The 15,756-nt window shown below is 34.6% G+C and overlaps 3 protein-coding genes across 3 annotated transcripts; 1 reads left to right on the top strand and 2 right to left on the bottom strand.

Moving 5' to 3' along the window:
- Nucleotides 1-11: 11 nt before the first annotated feature.
- On the top strand, nucleotides 12-1,290 carry LOC124849176 (uncharacterized). The gene has a single exon (XM_047327065.2). The coding sequence runs from the start codon at nucleotides 12-14 to the stop codon at nucleotides 1,143-1,145; it is 1,134 nt and encodes a 377-aa protein (XP_047183021.2). The 3' UTR covers nucleotides 1,146-1,290.
- A 1,206-nt stretch (nucleotides 1,291-2,496) lies between these two features.
- On the bottom strand, nucleotides 2,497-3,072 carry LOC148201732 (uncharacterized). The gene has a single exon (XM_088108343.1). It carries the CDS (start codon nucleotides 3,070-3,072, stop codon nucleotides 2,659-2,661), a length of 414 nt encoding a protein of 137 aa, XP_087964469.1. The 3' UTR covers nucleotides 2,497-2,658.
- Nucleotides 3,073-6,368: 3,296 nt separating this feature from the next.
- Nucleotides 6,369-7,859, bottom strand: LOC148201731 (aquaporin PIP2-7-like). The gene is made up of 4 exons (XM_088108674.1): nucleotides 7,497-7,859; nucleotides 6,838-7,133; nucleotides 6,613-6,753; nucleotides 6,369-6,482 (listed from the first exon to the last, which is right to left on the bottom strand). Exons 1-4 carry the CDS (start codon nucleotides 7,792-7,794, stop codon nucleotides 6,369-6,371), a joined length of 849 nt encoding a protein of 282 aa, XP_087964800.1. The 5' UTR covers nucleotides 7,795-7,859.
- Between the last annotated feature and the right edge of the window lie 7,897 nt (nucleotides 7,860-15,756).

Raw genomic sequence — 15,756 nt, 5'->3', positions numbered from 1 at the left:
TCACTAAACTAATGCAATCTCTAAAGTCACACCCTGCTCTTTTATTTTCACTTTTCAATCAATTCTCTTCTCAGTCTCTGACATCCTTCCTCTATTTCTCAACTAAATGCCGTTGCCTACACTTCAACGAAACCACTTCAATGATTGATTACCTAAATTCCAACTTCCAGTTCTCCAAAACCCAATCCCTTTATATCTCCAAACGTGTTTCACGGGGCAAATTCCCTCAAAACCCCTTATCAGTGCTCACTTTCTTCAAACAAATAGGCTTTTCGCAAAGCCAGATTCTCTCTGCGATTCGTCAAAGACCTCAGATACTGTTTACAGACGTTGACAAAATCTTAAGATCCAAAATTGAGTTCTTTCAGATGTCTGGATTCCAGGGTCGCGAGTTATGCAGCTTCATTTCAAAGAATCCCTCCATTTTGACTCATAGCTTGAAGAAAACATTGGTCCCCTCAGTTGAAGCTATTAGGAAAATTGTGTGCGACCAGAAAGATTTTATTCTTGTGTTGCACAGATGTGGCTGGATACTCCCAAAGTACAAAAGGTTTATGGATAATGCCGTCTTCTTGGAGAGGTGTGGCATTCTTGGGACTCATCTTGCATTGCTACTCAAACTTCACCCAAGGCTTTTCATTGCACAGCAGTCCACTATTCAAAACCGTGTTTCTCGAGCTGTAGACTTGGGTTTCCGTGAAAATTCAAGAATGCTTGTCCATGCAATTCATACATTAAGTTGTTTGAGCGATAAAACATTTGAGAGAAAGCTGAAACTAATTAATAGTTTTGGGTTTTCCAACGATGAGGGCCTACAAATGTTCAAGAGAACCCCGACTTTGTTCAGAACATCAGAGATGAAGTTGAAAGTTGGAATGAAATTCCTCTTGCGCACAGTTATGCTGCCCAAGTCAGTCCTTATTCACCAGCCTCGGATTTTAATGTACAGCATGGAGGATCGCGTGCTTCCTCGATATAAAGTCTTCCAGTTGTTGAAATCAAAAAATCTCTGCAAGAAAGTCCCCAGTTATATTCATGTGTTGTGCTTGTCTGAGGAGATGTTTTTGGACAAGTATATATCACAGTTCAGGGAAAATGCAGAGGAGTTATTAGTAGCATACAAGGGTCATTATCTGGAGGCATAACCATACCTTCAATTCTGTTTTTTCACTCTTCTACAGGAAGCCTGGGCAATTTGGGACCAACAACAGTAAGTATTTGATAATTTATGATCCCATTATGATTTGTGTTTGGAAACTTTTACCTCAAAATTGCTTTTTGAAAACTTTATTTTATTTTTCTGCAAGTCTACATACCCCCTTTTGACACACAAGGTGCAGATAAGTTTGTTTTTTGATTTGGTACTTTTAAACTATAACCTTTCAGCTTTCACTCTCCAGGTCGGAGAACCTATATTTGGAAAAAAATCACGTTCTGAATTTGCTCATAAGTGGAACAAAACAGTGGATCAGACATTTGGACCTTTGATAAAGTCCCTCAGCTCACGCGGATGGTACAAATGTTATGAGAAAATTTATTTTAATATTATCTCTTGTAATTGTGATATCAAAACATACCATACAAGGCCTTATTTTTACCTTGACATTTTAGATTTTTAAATGGTTGTGCACTTGGACACAGCTAGTGATGTTTGAACACCAATGCAATGTATTCTGCAATACTTGGCTGTTGCTTTAATATTTGAATCAAGATACCTGATTTTTCTCCCTTGCAGCACTCTAATATCTGAATATGAGAATTTACTCACATTGTCTCTATGAATTAGCATTCCCTAGTTGCCTGTTGCCAATTAATGATTTGCACACTGATAAGCAACGTTTTGCTGTAATTATATGGCTTTGGAGTGTAGACAGTTTTCATGTTCAAGCTCTCTACGAGGAAAGCTATTTAAATTAATAAAACAAAAGTTTAGAATTTGAATGGAAATTGATAAGAATATCAAATAGCTACCACTAATAAGTCATTTCAACGTTATTTTAATTTTTATTCAGGTATTTCATGGAAATGTCTTCGTTTATGAAGTCTAAAAGGGAAACATGAAGATCTATTTTATCGTATGTTTCTTTTATAAAATCTTCGGTTTAGTATCACAGACGAGAAGCCTCTCAAAACTCTGAATGAGTTTATCGATTGTCTGCTTGCAGTGAGTTCAGGATTCATGTTCGTAAATTATGTGAGAGATGATAGGAACACATTTTTTAACACTCTTTTCCAGTACAAACTCTTCTCGGGGTCACGTGAGTTTCAACCAATTAGAATGTGTTCAAAGGAAGTTTTAGAATGTATGTTTTAGCACTCTTTCTATGTGTTTGATTATGTCCAGGTTCTGCAGTAGACCTGCTATTTTGTGTCTGATATTGCCTGGCCTCGAAACTATCTTATTATTTTCAGTAGTTAGTAGGAAGTTGGAAACACGTAACTATAATAACTGTTAAAACATCCAAATTTGATATTAATCACTATGACAGTCGTAGTTACATTGTTAATCATGAACACTGGAAATGGAACTAGTGCTAAGAAATAAGAAAATGAGATACACACATGGTCAAGGAAACGATTTTTTTGGGAATTAAGGCAGTGAAAGAGTATTTATGCCTTGTTCTAAGCTTGGTTGTGAAGTGATTAAACAAAAGCACATCAAGCATGAGATTGAACACTACTACATGCTCGATTCATGTTGGCTTGGCGAGTGACCTTTACATAGTAGATTCCCATAGCTAAAATCACAACAAAAGCAGAAACAGTGATAATGGCAGCCACACCCCCAGCTCCGATATCTTTCCCACCTTTCTGGATTGCTGAAGCCTTGTTTTGATATATTTGAGTGCCATCCACTTGAGCTGCTAGAGGCAGCGGTGAACATTTGGATGCTGCACATGAGTCTCTAGTCTGAGGCTTTTGAGCATTGGGATGAAAAAAATCATATGCTGCTGGTGGAAAAGCTATGGGACTCTCATAAGCAAGCCCGTGAGGGGCCCTTTCTTGCCCTCTAGCAATAGAGAAAATTGCTAGAGAAAAGAGGAAGAGGAAGGACAAACCAATAGAACTCATTTTTCTCTTTTGTTTTGTGTAGATCACTTGAAATCAGAGAAAGAGTAGCTTTTGGATAAAAACTTGTAGGTGGTTGCTCTGGCTTTTATAAATGTGTTGAGGTTCTGAACAAGTGGTTGTTCCTTGGACTAATTATAGGAGAGGGAACAAAATTGTGGATTTTGCTTTCAACAGACCCCAACCCCAACATTGAAAGCATTTGCTATTCCCAAACTGCCCATGGCTATATGTTACACACGTATATAAATGGTTCACAATGACACCCATTTAAAGATTGCATTGATTGAAGCAGCAGTGGCATTACTGTCATAGTTGTTCTGATAACAACACCATCTTATTGCTTTATTTATTAGCTAGAGGTGGCTCTAAGAAAAATTATGCTTGTACTTGAGGAATAATGATGCTGATATCTTTATTGGAGGAGGAAAGGGTAGATGGTAAAAGTATTAACTAAGGGACACCATATGGAAAATTATCGACTTCAGAAACAAAATTGTTGGAAAATTATGTCACCCATGAATGTATTGTTCTGTAATCGAAATGAATTCCTCAGTGAAGAAAAAGGTCCACTCACTCAGGCACTTGGAGAAATAATCCTTATACTCGAGTAAGAACAAGAGTACTTATTTTTTCATGATTGTGCTCAAGTGTCTTACTCTAATGCATACAGATACAATACAGAGTAAGCAGAAAGAAGATTAGAACATTAATTGTCACCCTTGCATAATTAGAGCAATAACCACCCATCTCAAAAGGGTGGGAAAAATCTGCATATGTCCATAGTATTCAATGCAGCTGGGTATTTCAGCTTGACACTATTAGGCTTCTCATACTTTATCAGAAAAAAGTTTTGTACTTTGCTTTGTCTGAAAGTGGAAAACGATAATTAATTAAAGCATAAGGTTGGCTTAGCTTAGAGGGCCAGCAAAGGGCATTGCTGGCCTGCTCCGTCACATTATTGCGAGGGCACAAAACGCATGCAATAATTGAATACCAAATGCATTCTGTTCTTCCTTAGCCTCACACACTATATGTGAAAATCATAGTGATGTTAATTCAAAATCATCTCAGCTTTCACGCCTTCTCTCCTTTTTTCTGTGCCTCCTATTGTGACTCTCTTTAATCCTTCCTTCTCCATGGCTGCACTCACAGATTCTCCATCAGAAGTGTCAAAATCTGCTAAATAAAATTACGTATAAAAGTCTCACTTCCAATGGAAATCTTTTCATTCATGTTGAGTTTTGGTAAAATGGCAGTAAAACATTTTAATTCATATTTTGTTATTAAATATATCAAAATCAATCAAATGTTGGAATACTCAACTATATAACTCATGGAGATTGTTATATACTATTAAATCACAAACAATTCTATTTAATTGTATATTATCACAAAATATTTAAACATTAGCTAATTTTTTTAGTAAACGAACCATTAATAGTTCAAAATAGTTAAAATAGAATAAGGAAAAAAAATTATATGAAAAACATATTATAAGAAGCAAAAAAAAAATGAAAAAGAGACACCTACAAGGAAGTTTAAAAAAAAAACAAAACAGAAAATGATACAAAATACATCCTTGCACATAGGCATACTTATCTACAATTTTGGAGTCCAAATTTTTTGTTGAATTTTTTGGAATTCTCTGAGCATTAAAAATACACCTATATTACTATTTTAAAAATATTTTAAAAATCAAAATCAGTATCAATCCATAATTTTTTAAGACCCAGAAAAAAAACAACAATAAAAAATTCTATCAGATAATCCAAATTTTTACCTTTCGGTTTAATCTTCCAAACCCCACTACCACTATAGAATATGAAAGAAAAAAACCGAAAAAGCCTAAATTAGGAAACTCACCCGCAGTCCTCATCACAAAAATTATTATTCTTGGTTGAAAATCCCTGGCTCGTTAGAAATTAAAAAGCTAGAAAAGTAGCATAATTATTAATTAAGACTTAATTAGGTTTTGAATCTCTATTAAATTTTTATGATAAATTAAAATCTCAAAATTTTAAAACTTTTCCATTGAATTCATGTAAATAAATGTTCCTGTTAACTACCTGACTTGAAAATTATTTTGCATTGTCATTCTATTTAAATATAAAAATTACAAAATTATAAAACTATAAAATTAGAAAATCATATGATATAAAGGGTAAGAACCTAGAAAATAGAGTATTAGAGTTGACAGACGTTTTAAAATAATGAGACAGAGTATTTTAATATTAAAATAATTCAATAATATAAGTATAATTTCTTAAACACTTCTCAATATTCAAAACACTCGCTATCTCTCTAAAACTCATTCTTTGAGTTCTTTCTCTTTTTTTTCTAAAATTTTTGACACTTGAGACATCTATTTGACCATCAGGAGTTGCCTAGGAGATCACAGCAGTGAGTCCTCCATTCTTTACCGATCGATTTTGCTTACAAAGTAAGTTTATGCTCTTTTTTCTTTAATTCTTAGTTTAAGACACATATATATAGAATTCCTTATATGTGTTACCTGATCTCTTTTTCTGGCTTCTTGTCAATTAGTGGTCTTACTCCGAGCACAACTCTCTGATTGTAGACGCTTTTAGAGTTTCTTGAGATGAGACATGAGTAGTACACTATATAAAATCATGGTAGCTTTCTCGATCAGGTAAAGGAAGCTAGTGACTATCTTTAATTTGAATTATGAAGCATGAATTGGTGGTTGTTAGTATTTAAAATTAGGGTTAAATATGTTTTTAGTCCCTAAACTATTGGTCGTTTCTGGTTTTCGTCCCTCTTCCAAAGTAAGGTACAATTTGGTCCTCATTCTTTAGAAAAACGTTCGTTTTAGTCCTCAAAATTTTGTTTTTAGTCCTCGTTTTAGTCCTCAAAACGTTCGTTTTTTCGACTAAAACGAACGTTTTTTAAAGATTGAGGACTAAATTGTACCTTACTTTGGAAGAGTGACGAAAACCAGAAACGGTCAATAGTTTAGGGACTAAAAACATATTTAACCCTTAAAATTAAATATGATGATTTAGTTATACAGTGTTAATCGTGTTCTGATGAGTGTGCTTAGTTAATTTGAATTATAATTTTTTTTTGTTTTAATATTTTATAATTTTAATTTAATTTAGAAACATTTTTCATTAAATACAGTGAATTTCTTAGAAAAATACTGTCAACATGAACTCTTGTAACGAGGTTACATTCAAGCAAAATGGTAAGAGAAAGATCTAACTCAATACATTACAAAATTTTAATAGGAACGAAAATTCCTTGATTTATCTATTACTGAAAACATAATTAATTAATTAAGTATGGCTCCTGAATGATCCAAGAGACTTGATAGCCGATGCTCTAAGGATGTATTGGTGGTATAATGCAGCCCCTGCTGCTCCAACAATAGGTCCAACCCAGAAAATCCACTGTTCATAAAATAATCACCAAAATTATCAAGTCACTATCAACATCCATAACAACATATACATTTCAACAGCATTTTGTGTTCTTCGCTAAAAATATGTTTTCATCTTCAAATAGTTAAGAAGTTTTAACCTGATCATCCCAGATTTTGTCGTCATTGTAGATTACAGCTGCTCCAAAACTCCTTGCTGGGTTAATGCCAGTGCCAGTAACTGGGATTGTAGCCAAATGAACCACGAAAACAGCAAAGCCAATCGGGAGTGGTGCTAGTACCTTCATGTGAAAATGTGAGACCACGAATTACTAACTAATCTTTTAAGAAATAGGTTTGTAACATGTATATATTATGGTGCTTACAGGAATATAGGAGTCCCTAGCGTTCCTCTTAGGGTCAGTGGCAGAGAAGACAGTGTAGACAAGAACGAAGGTACCGATAATCTCAGCACCCAAAGCAGTGCCCTTGTTGCAGCCATCAGCAACAAAGTTAGCACCACCTCCGTACCTGTTGTAGTACGCCTTTTGGAACACCTTCGCCAGTCCAGTGCCACAGATAGCACCAGCACATTGTGCTACAATGTACAACAACGCCCTTATCAACGACACCTTGCGTCCTAGGAACAGCCCGAATGTCACTGCTGGGTTTATGTGTCCTCCTACAACACCAAATCCAAAAACATGTTACACTTTCTTCTTGCATGCATACTCACACACGTTCCTTGTCCAATATCCAACCGAACCAGCAAAAAGAACCACGAAATTAACAAGGTTTTGAAACAAGATGGACAATTTTATACAGGAATTTTAACCTAGTTTTAGCACCCCTACAACTTTTTTTCCTTCGAATTGTGCTTATAGTTTATTGAATGGCTGTTTATAGCAGATTTAACGTGTGAGCATATACAAAAGTTGTCCAAATTTTGGCTTTTTCATGTAGAAAAGTTGAAACTTGAAAGCATAGAAGGGCACAGTTGTGGTGTCTGAGAGAGAGGAAATTGAAAGGGGTGAGAGATGTATACCAGAAATACCGGCAGTGCAGTAAACAAGGATGAAAATCATGCCACCAAAGGCCCAAGCGACGCCGATAATGCCAACCCCATCACATTCGGTGCCACTATCAATCTGTCTTTTGTTGCCAATTATGGTGAGGACAGTGACATAGAGGAAGAGAAGGGTTGCTATGAACTCAGCGATAATGGCTCTATAGAAGGACCACTGTGTGAGCTCTCTGCGGTCGAAAAAAGGTGCTGGAGGAGGGTCATAATAGTCTTTTGCAGGGTATTCTCTTTGCTCTTGAATCTCAACATCTTCAGCCATTTCTCAAGCTCAATCACTACTATATATAGTTAGGTAACTCTCTCTGTGTGTTGTGTGGCATCAAAGTTTAGTGGAAAGAGGTGGTATTCAAGTATCAAAAGAAAGAGAGAGAATGGTAATGAATCAAATAATTTAACTCTGTTTTATTTTTCCTTAACATAGGTTTTTTTCCTCCCCTATAGCTTGATTTCACTTGCATGGTTCCACGCCATGATCGCTGGTGGATTTTGACCACTAATTTTAGGAAAAATATATTTTCAAAATTTATAATTTTATTATCTTCTCTAACATAACAAAAATGAATATCAAATTTAATATAATTATAACAATAAAAAAATTATATACATTTAATAGATTGTTCTTTTATAAAATTGAACCACCAATGACTAAATCAAAACTATTTTTTTTAATGTAAATAATAATATTGTGGGCAGTAAATTTATTTTCTATTTTATTTCACAATCTTGTTTTAATAATCATCATTACAAAAAGAAATCTTTTTCTTCACAAGTGAGATGTACTCCATATATTCTTATCAAACATTAATATAGATAGTAGATAAATTTTTAAATTTAAATAAGTAAGAGTATTAACAATAATATAATGAAGTTAAAATTTTAAACTAATTTTCTATTGAAGATGATACCATGAAACTCGCTCACATATTTTTATATTTTATATACATATGTATCTCAAACTCTTATGACCATTATGCTACAAAATCGATAACTACAAAGTCCACAGGAAATTGGAGTTTGTTTATTTTGACTATCACATCTTCAACTACACCAAATGAATATTTGATAGATCTATCTGTCAACTGAAGCATCATTCTTATTGGTTTGGCTGATCACCAATATTTTTAAGCATGGATAAGGGCATCAAATTGATGTTAGCCCTTAAATCAATAAGAGTTTTTCCTATATCATAGTCTTCAATGGTGCAAGGAATGGTGAAACTCCCCGGATCTTTAAATTTTGGAGGGAGAGTCTTCTGCATGATGACACTACAATTTCTCTGTTCCTCAATTGTTTTCTCATCTAAATACTTCTTCTTCTTGCTAAGGATTTGCTTCATGTACTTTGCATAGGCGGGAATTTGTTGCAATGCTTCAGTAAAGGGTATGATGATCTCAAGCTCGTTGAATATTTGCTTGAATCGAGCCAAATATTTCCTTCTCTTTTTGCTTTTTCTCTTTTTCTTTTCCTTTATTTTCTTCTTCTCTCCCAACAATCTCTTTATTAGTTTCTTTTTGTGCTTGAATCTTATCTTCATTGCTTCTCTTCTCTTCATTTGGCAGCTTTTCCTTGTAATCAAGCCCAACCTCTTTTCCAGTTCTTGTTGTAATGACAGTACATTCCTCCTTAGGGTTAAGTTCAGTGTTGGCTACAAAATTCTTTTCAGGTTTCTCCTCCAGCTTCTTAGCAAGTTGACCCACTTGTATCTCCAAGTTTCTAATGGAAGCTTCAGTGCTCTTATGGTTAGAGATGGATACTAGCATAAACTGCTGAAGTGTGTCCTCCAACTTTGAGATCTTGTTAGATAAGGAGGGATGTGGTTGATATTGTTGCTGAGGTGGTCTGTTTGATGGCCCAGCTTATCCTTGGACCATGCTTAGGTGAGGTTTCCACCCTTGGTTGTAGTTACCTTGTCGACCTTGATTACCCATATAGTTCACCTCTTCTTGGGAATTTGCTTGCATGGCGCACTAACTATTTACATGATCTCCACCACATAACTCACAACCTTGATGTTGAGCTTGAGAAACATTTTGGAGCTCTTTAGGCAGCTGAGAGAGCTTGTTCATGAGAGCTTCGAGTTGTTGGGTCATTATTTTGTTTTGAGCTAACAAGGCGTCCTGAGATTGTAGTTGAAGAACACCTTTTTGTTGTACTTGATCCCTTTCATTCTGCACTTCATTGCCATTAGCAACCATATTCTCTATCAGTTCATGTGCTTCTTCAGGTGTCTTCCATTTGATGTTTCCTCCAGTTGAGGCATCCAACATCAATTTGGTTTGGGATTCAAGGCCTCCCAAAAACATATTCAGGACGATAGGCTCATCAAATCCATGAGTGGGCATCTTTCTTAGTAATCCCTTGAACTTATCTCATGCTTGGCTCAAAGTTTCACTACCATATTGCTGAAAAGATGAGATTTCCTGCTTCCCTTTGTTGATTTTTGAGTGTTGGAAGTATTTGTTGAGGAACCTGGAAATCACATCCTCCCATGTCGTGAAGCTATTCTCAGGCAACGAATTCAACCACACCTTGGCGTTACCTCCCAATGAGAATGGAAATAGGCTGAACCTTATAGCTTCATCAGGCACATCATGAATCTTCACAGTATTACATATCTCAAGGAAGGTGGCAAAATGATTATAAGGATTCTCATGAGATAGGTTGTTGAACTGATTGTTTGCACCAAATGGATGAGAGCAGGCTTCATCTCCATGTTGGGGCATTAACCCTTGGCCTAGCAATGTTGTTGAAGTGAAGAGGCCCTGAGAATGTAGAATAGTCCTCCAAGGTGCGTCTAGCTTGACCATCACCATGACCATTTGGATTGACGGCCATATCTTCTCCTTCCTGATAAAAAAACAGAGATGAATGGTTGCTCAGGAATCTCAGGAATGAGAGAAGTTTCTCTGGAAGCCTTGTTCTGTCTTCTTCTTCTATTGTTGTTTCTACGGGCAGTTTTCTCAACTTCAGGGTCTAAAAGGAGAGGTTCAGATGATGTTGTGCTCCTAGTATAGATTGTGCCCTGATAAGTGTCAAAAATTACATATACTAAGCACTTATTTTAATCTCCTTTGATGTATTATGGAGTAAAATCTCATGAAAAGTTGTATAAAATGTATATATAATTGATTTTATATCAATATGAGTGTTTTTGTGTGTTTATTTCGCAATAGAATAAGGATTGGAAAATATCAAAGAGACCATGTGTGCATCAGTAGCCCAGCCAGAGTGCATCAGTGGTCCAGCTAGAGAGCATCAGTGGCCCAGCCAGAGGGAGCAAATTGGCCTGTAAAAGGAGCCAATGGCCTAGCGACCAGGACCCAATGGCCCAGCGAGTTGACCCTGCTCGCCCAGCGAAAAATCACTTAAGACCCATCTCTTTAAGGACGCGAACCAGAGGCAGAGAAGGTAGTTTTGGAGGGGGAAACTCTGCCAGAGCTCAGGGACGACAATGTGGAGGTGTGACTTCACTGCAAGAGCTCATGGAGGCCGCTTGGGGCATATGGAAGCATCTCTTTTCTCCTCCTTGGGTCTTATTTTTCTTCCATCCACCATGTTTGTAAGCTTGAGGTTCTTCCATGGAAATGGAGAACCAAATTTATCTTGTTAAGAATTGATGTAATTAATAGATTCTTGTGTATTTGTTGAATGATTTGAAATTCTTGTGTATATGCCTGCTCTGTTAATTTCTAGTTTCTTGTTTCCAATCTTTAATGCTTTCTTGTAATGGAAACATTCATGAATTGATTTTTGGGATTCATGGGGTATGGGAACGTATCTTGTGATCTAGATCTGAAACAAGGGGCCTAGTGAATGTATGAAATCTAGTAGGGAACTTACTACATTAGTTTTCTTGAGATCTTTGTTCTTTAATGCGAATTTTCTTATTAATTGATCATGGATTTGATTGTTAATAGAGGATTTAGGCTTTTCACCTAAGGAATTAGGGATAAAGTAATTTCGATGGTTGACATTAGTAATTAATGGAGAGGAGATGAAACTTTTTATGCACAAGAGTGAAAGTGGTGAAATCTAATCTGAGCAAAGCCGATCCATATCATTTCTGACCTTTATCCATATCTAAGTGTCTTCACTACCAAAGTCCAACCTTGTAATTATGTATAAATTTATGTTTCTGCACTTGTTTGTAAATTGATGTTATGTTATTGAGTCTAGATGAGTTGTTAATCGCACAATTTTCTAGTATTACGAGTATCTTGGGAAAACGATACATGGTCTTACCACGGTTTATTACTTGAACGATTCGGTACGCTTGTCGAAATCGCCTAACATGCCCTACATGCACTAGAGAGCATCAAAACTAGAGCACCAAGTTAGCCCAGAAGAATTAAAACAAAATTATACACAGTAAAAAAGAATATAAGAATAAAGCCTAAGTTGGTTAAGAATCACACAAAAGTATAATGTTGACCACGAGTCCCCAGCAGCGGCGCCAAAAACTTGTTGAGACTTTGACAAGTGTATCAAATCGTTTCAAGTAATAAATCAATAAGACCAGATATCGTTTCCCAAGAGACTTGTGTCACCAAACAATCGTGTAATTTTCAACTAACTTAGACTAAAGAATGATTCCATAATTTGGGTTTTTGTGCAATTAAAGTAATCATTCAACATAAATGATAAAAGTGATCTTAGATACTCAAACACTTGGAAATGAAAAGACTAGAAATGATATGGAATGATATTGTAGGGGGTATGATTTCACCTACTTCACTCTTATGTATGGTAACTCATTTCCTCATCATTAATGTGCCAATGTGAATCTACTAATTTACTCAAACCCAATCCCTTAGTAGAGAGAGCCTAGACTTCCTCATTAGGCTCTGATCCCTTGGAAAACCTAACAATTATTTCCGCATTAGAATTGAGATTTAAGACAACCAAAGGTCCTAGTTCTATCCCTAGATACTATTTCCTTTAGGTGTTTAATCCAAGTCCAGATTTACCCAACATTTCCCGATATCAAGCAAACCCTAAAATCATGTCATGGGTAGCAATTTCAACACAAGCATTAAGAGAAGGAATTAAACACTAACAATCAATGAAAGAGACATATTCATTCAAAACACAGTAGTTTACATAAGAGTTCAATGGCTACATCAATCCTCCAACAACAATGAAACTAGTTCTCCATGAATGGAGAGCTCAAGCTTACAACAATGGTGGAAATGAAAGAAGGAAGAAGACCCAAGGAAGAAGATTGACTGCTCCCATAGCTCCTAGCTCGCCTCTAAGAGCTCCAAATGATAGAAAACGTGTCTGGTGTCAAAAGATGTCAAGCTCTTCGCACCTCTAAGTTAAATAGGGCAAATATGCCATGTCAACAAAGTTGGCGCTCAAGCCCCCAAAAAGAGGGAGTCTCAGGCGCACGACAGTCCTGATGCACTGGAGCTCAATCCCCCATAGACCAGGGGCGCCCGGGCTAGCTTCAGTAGAAATCTGGTTCTTCATTTTTGTTGTTTTTCTTGCTTTCCTTGCTTTCCAGTGTCTTCATTTGATGCATAGACTTCTTCCAACTACTTTAAGCACATGAAAGCAGGGATTAGTGATCAAAATATCTCATTAAAGCTTAAGGTGCAACCACTTAAAAACTAAAAGAAAACTAGGATTTACAAGGCAAAAAGTTAAGGAAGGGTTGACATTTTCTCTTAATTCATTACTGAATTCATCGTAAAATATGTCATTATCAATGCTATCATCAAAACTTAAAAGAACCTAGTTTTCCATTCATCTATTCACAGTATTCATCTATACACAGTATTCATCTATTCACATTTTTCATCTATTCACAGTTTAAACGATGCTATTATCAATTCATCCATTCAAAAAGTTGCACAAGTAAAACTAAAAGCTAAGCAAATGCTACTATCATCAAAGGAAAAACTTAAAGCTATAGCTATTTAAAATGTTTATTCAAATATTCTGCCCATTCCTCTCTTATCTTCTTTATTAATGCATTTGACAATGTAGAGGTAGTGTTAAACCGCTGCAAAATCAAGAAAATTTTACTATTATATTCATTTTATTGTGAAAAGTTTATTGATATTTGTAAGATTTTCAAATGTAAATTTCTACCTCAGTCCAATCTTCTCTGATTTCTGCTTGGATGATTGCCTTCATCCATGACATGATGTAGTAGCCACATGCCCAGGAATCATTATGCTTATTACACTAAACACGTGAAAGAACTTAGTCAAATGTAATGGTTTAAATTTGACTACGAAAATTAATAGTTAAAGATCAACTAATTCCAACCTTAAGGATATATAATTTCAATTTGTTGTCCTCTGGTCCTAGCCACAACTCTAAACAAATTTGAAACATTAGAAACATAAGTTAATATATAAATATCATAATGAATTGATATGAATGAATGTAATACTTACGTTTGTAACAAGGACTTCAACTTCGATTTCATCTTCCTATGAAGAGAACAAAACCATACAACTTGTGCTTCTTTTGGAATGATCACCAGTAGTTGCCAATGACCCCTATCATGTACCAACAACTAGTGAGTTTATTAATTAAAATTTGATAAAAGTTGACAATATTGGGAAACACATACGCATCAATGTATAATGCGATATACATCTCTCTATTGATAGACATTTCATCAAAGAGAAACTTGAAACTAAAATAATATTCTTTCCTTTTATAAGATCATAATTGCAGTTGGTTGATGTTCTCACCAAAGGAGTGTCAAACATATTGTTTAATGAGTCCTTATTCAAGTTGAGAATGTTTAATATTCTATTAGTAAATATTAGGTAATTAAATATTGTGTTGGCTATAATTCCTGTAATATATGAGAAATTATATGATCCTTGTATGTGTGTATATATATATATATATATATATATATATATATATATGTATGTGTGTGTGTTACTCTACTATTTGAAATAATACATCAGAATTATTTTTTAAACTTTTAATATCAAATAAGATAGTTCATAAATCAGAATTAAAGGTTATATAACATGGACCTTCACCTACTTGTGCTTCTCTATAAAAAGTCTACATACGTGCATTTCATTATATTATCACTCGCAATCAATTATAATATCATCCAAACCTTCATTGAACAAAACCAAAAGATGATGAAAAAGCAACATGTTTTGTCTTTCTCAGTAGCACTGCTAGTTTCATTTTTGTATTCCACCACCACTTTAGCTCAATTATCACCAGCTTCTGTCCATCTTAAACCAGTTCAAGCGACCCCTACCCCCATCAGCTGAGGCTCCTAAATAGCCACTGGTTCCTTATTGCCACAATCACCAAGTGATGCCACTCTTGACACTCCAACTGTTGACATTGTTGGAATCCTAAGACAAGCTAAGTCATTCTTTAGTAATTAGAAGAAAAATAAATAATTTAAAAGATGAACTATTGGAATGCAACATACTCTTTAGATTGGTGTGTGAATTATTATTGATCATCTTATTAATTACTTTATAAGAATTATTCACTTTATAAAATAATTTCACAAACTTGAAATTTTATCTGTTTATTAGAACAATTGTACTAAATGTTCTATTACTCTGAAGTTTTTCGTACTTTGATTCTTATTAGATAGACAATTACCAAATATAATAAAAGATTTTAGGCACACGTAATTTATATTGGGCTGATTGGGACTTCTATCACATGAATTGATATATGTGGACAGACGCCAAAAAATATATACTCATAATTACAAATAAAAAACAAAAAAAAATATTTTAGTATAGATTTTTTAACTATACAGGTATTAATTTTTCAATTATTTATTTGTTATTGTATTATGTATTTTAAATCTGATAAAAAAATAACATATAAATTATGTCAAAAATGTTATAAAAAAATCTGATCATCCTGTAAAATAATAATACATTGTTTTCAAAACTCTCATACTTATACTTCTGTTTTATTTATTTTGCTTCTTCTTTTTTGTCACGAGGAGTCATAACTTTGTTAACGTATTTAAATTTTTCGTGAACTCGATTTTTAAGATCAAAGTATTAAATATACCAAAATAAACCAAAATTACGAAAATATCTAAAACAAAAATCTTGTTGACTAATATACTCACACCGTAATTAGAATTTTTCTTTTCCATAATTATTCTTAAAATTCTTATATCTTAAACTTCATATCTAGAACTTTAAGCATCGTAGTTAAATATATGGGCATAACATTTGAGAATATGTAGCTGGTTCGA

The sequence above is a fragment of the Vigna umbellata genome, chromosome 3 (genome assembly GCF_029865625.1).
Source record: "Vigna umbellata cultivar VRB3 chromosome 3, Vumbellata_1.0, whole genome shotgun sequence".
Classification (NCBI taxonomy): Eukaryota; Viridiplantae; Streptophyta; class Magnoliopsida; order Fabales; family Fabaceae; genus Vigna; species Vigna umbellata.
Note: the sequence above shows the minus strand (reverse complement) of the source record. Positions and strands in the feature narration are given on the sequence as shown.

Excerpts from the sequence above, each read along its gene's own strand:
- LOC148201731 (XM_088108674.1), bottom strand. The coding sequence starts at position 7,794 with ATGGCTGAAGATGTTGAGATTCAAGAGCAAAGAGAATACCCTGCAAAA. Across the intron at positions 6,754-6,837 it reads CTAGGGACTCCTATATTCCT|GTACTAGCACCACTCCCGAT; the intron begins GTAAGCACCATA and ends TTTCACATGAAG. Across the intron at positions 6,483-6,612 it reads ACAAAATCTGGGATGATCAG|TGGATTTTCTGGGTTGGACC; the intron begins GTTAAAACTTCT and ends TTTTATGAACAG.
- LOC148201732 (XM_088108343.1), bottom strand. The coding sequence starts at position 3,072 with ATGAGTTCTATTGGTTTGTCCTTCCTCTTCCTCTTTTCTCTAGCAATT.
- LOC124849176 (XM_047327065.2), top strand. The coding sequence starts at position 12 with ATGCAATCTCTAAAGTCACACCCTGCTCTTTTATTTTCACTTTTCAAT.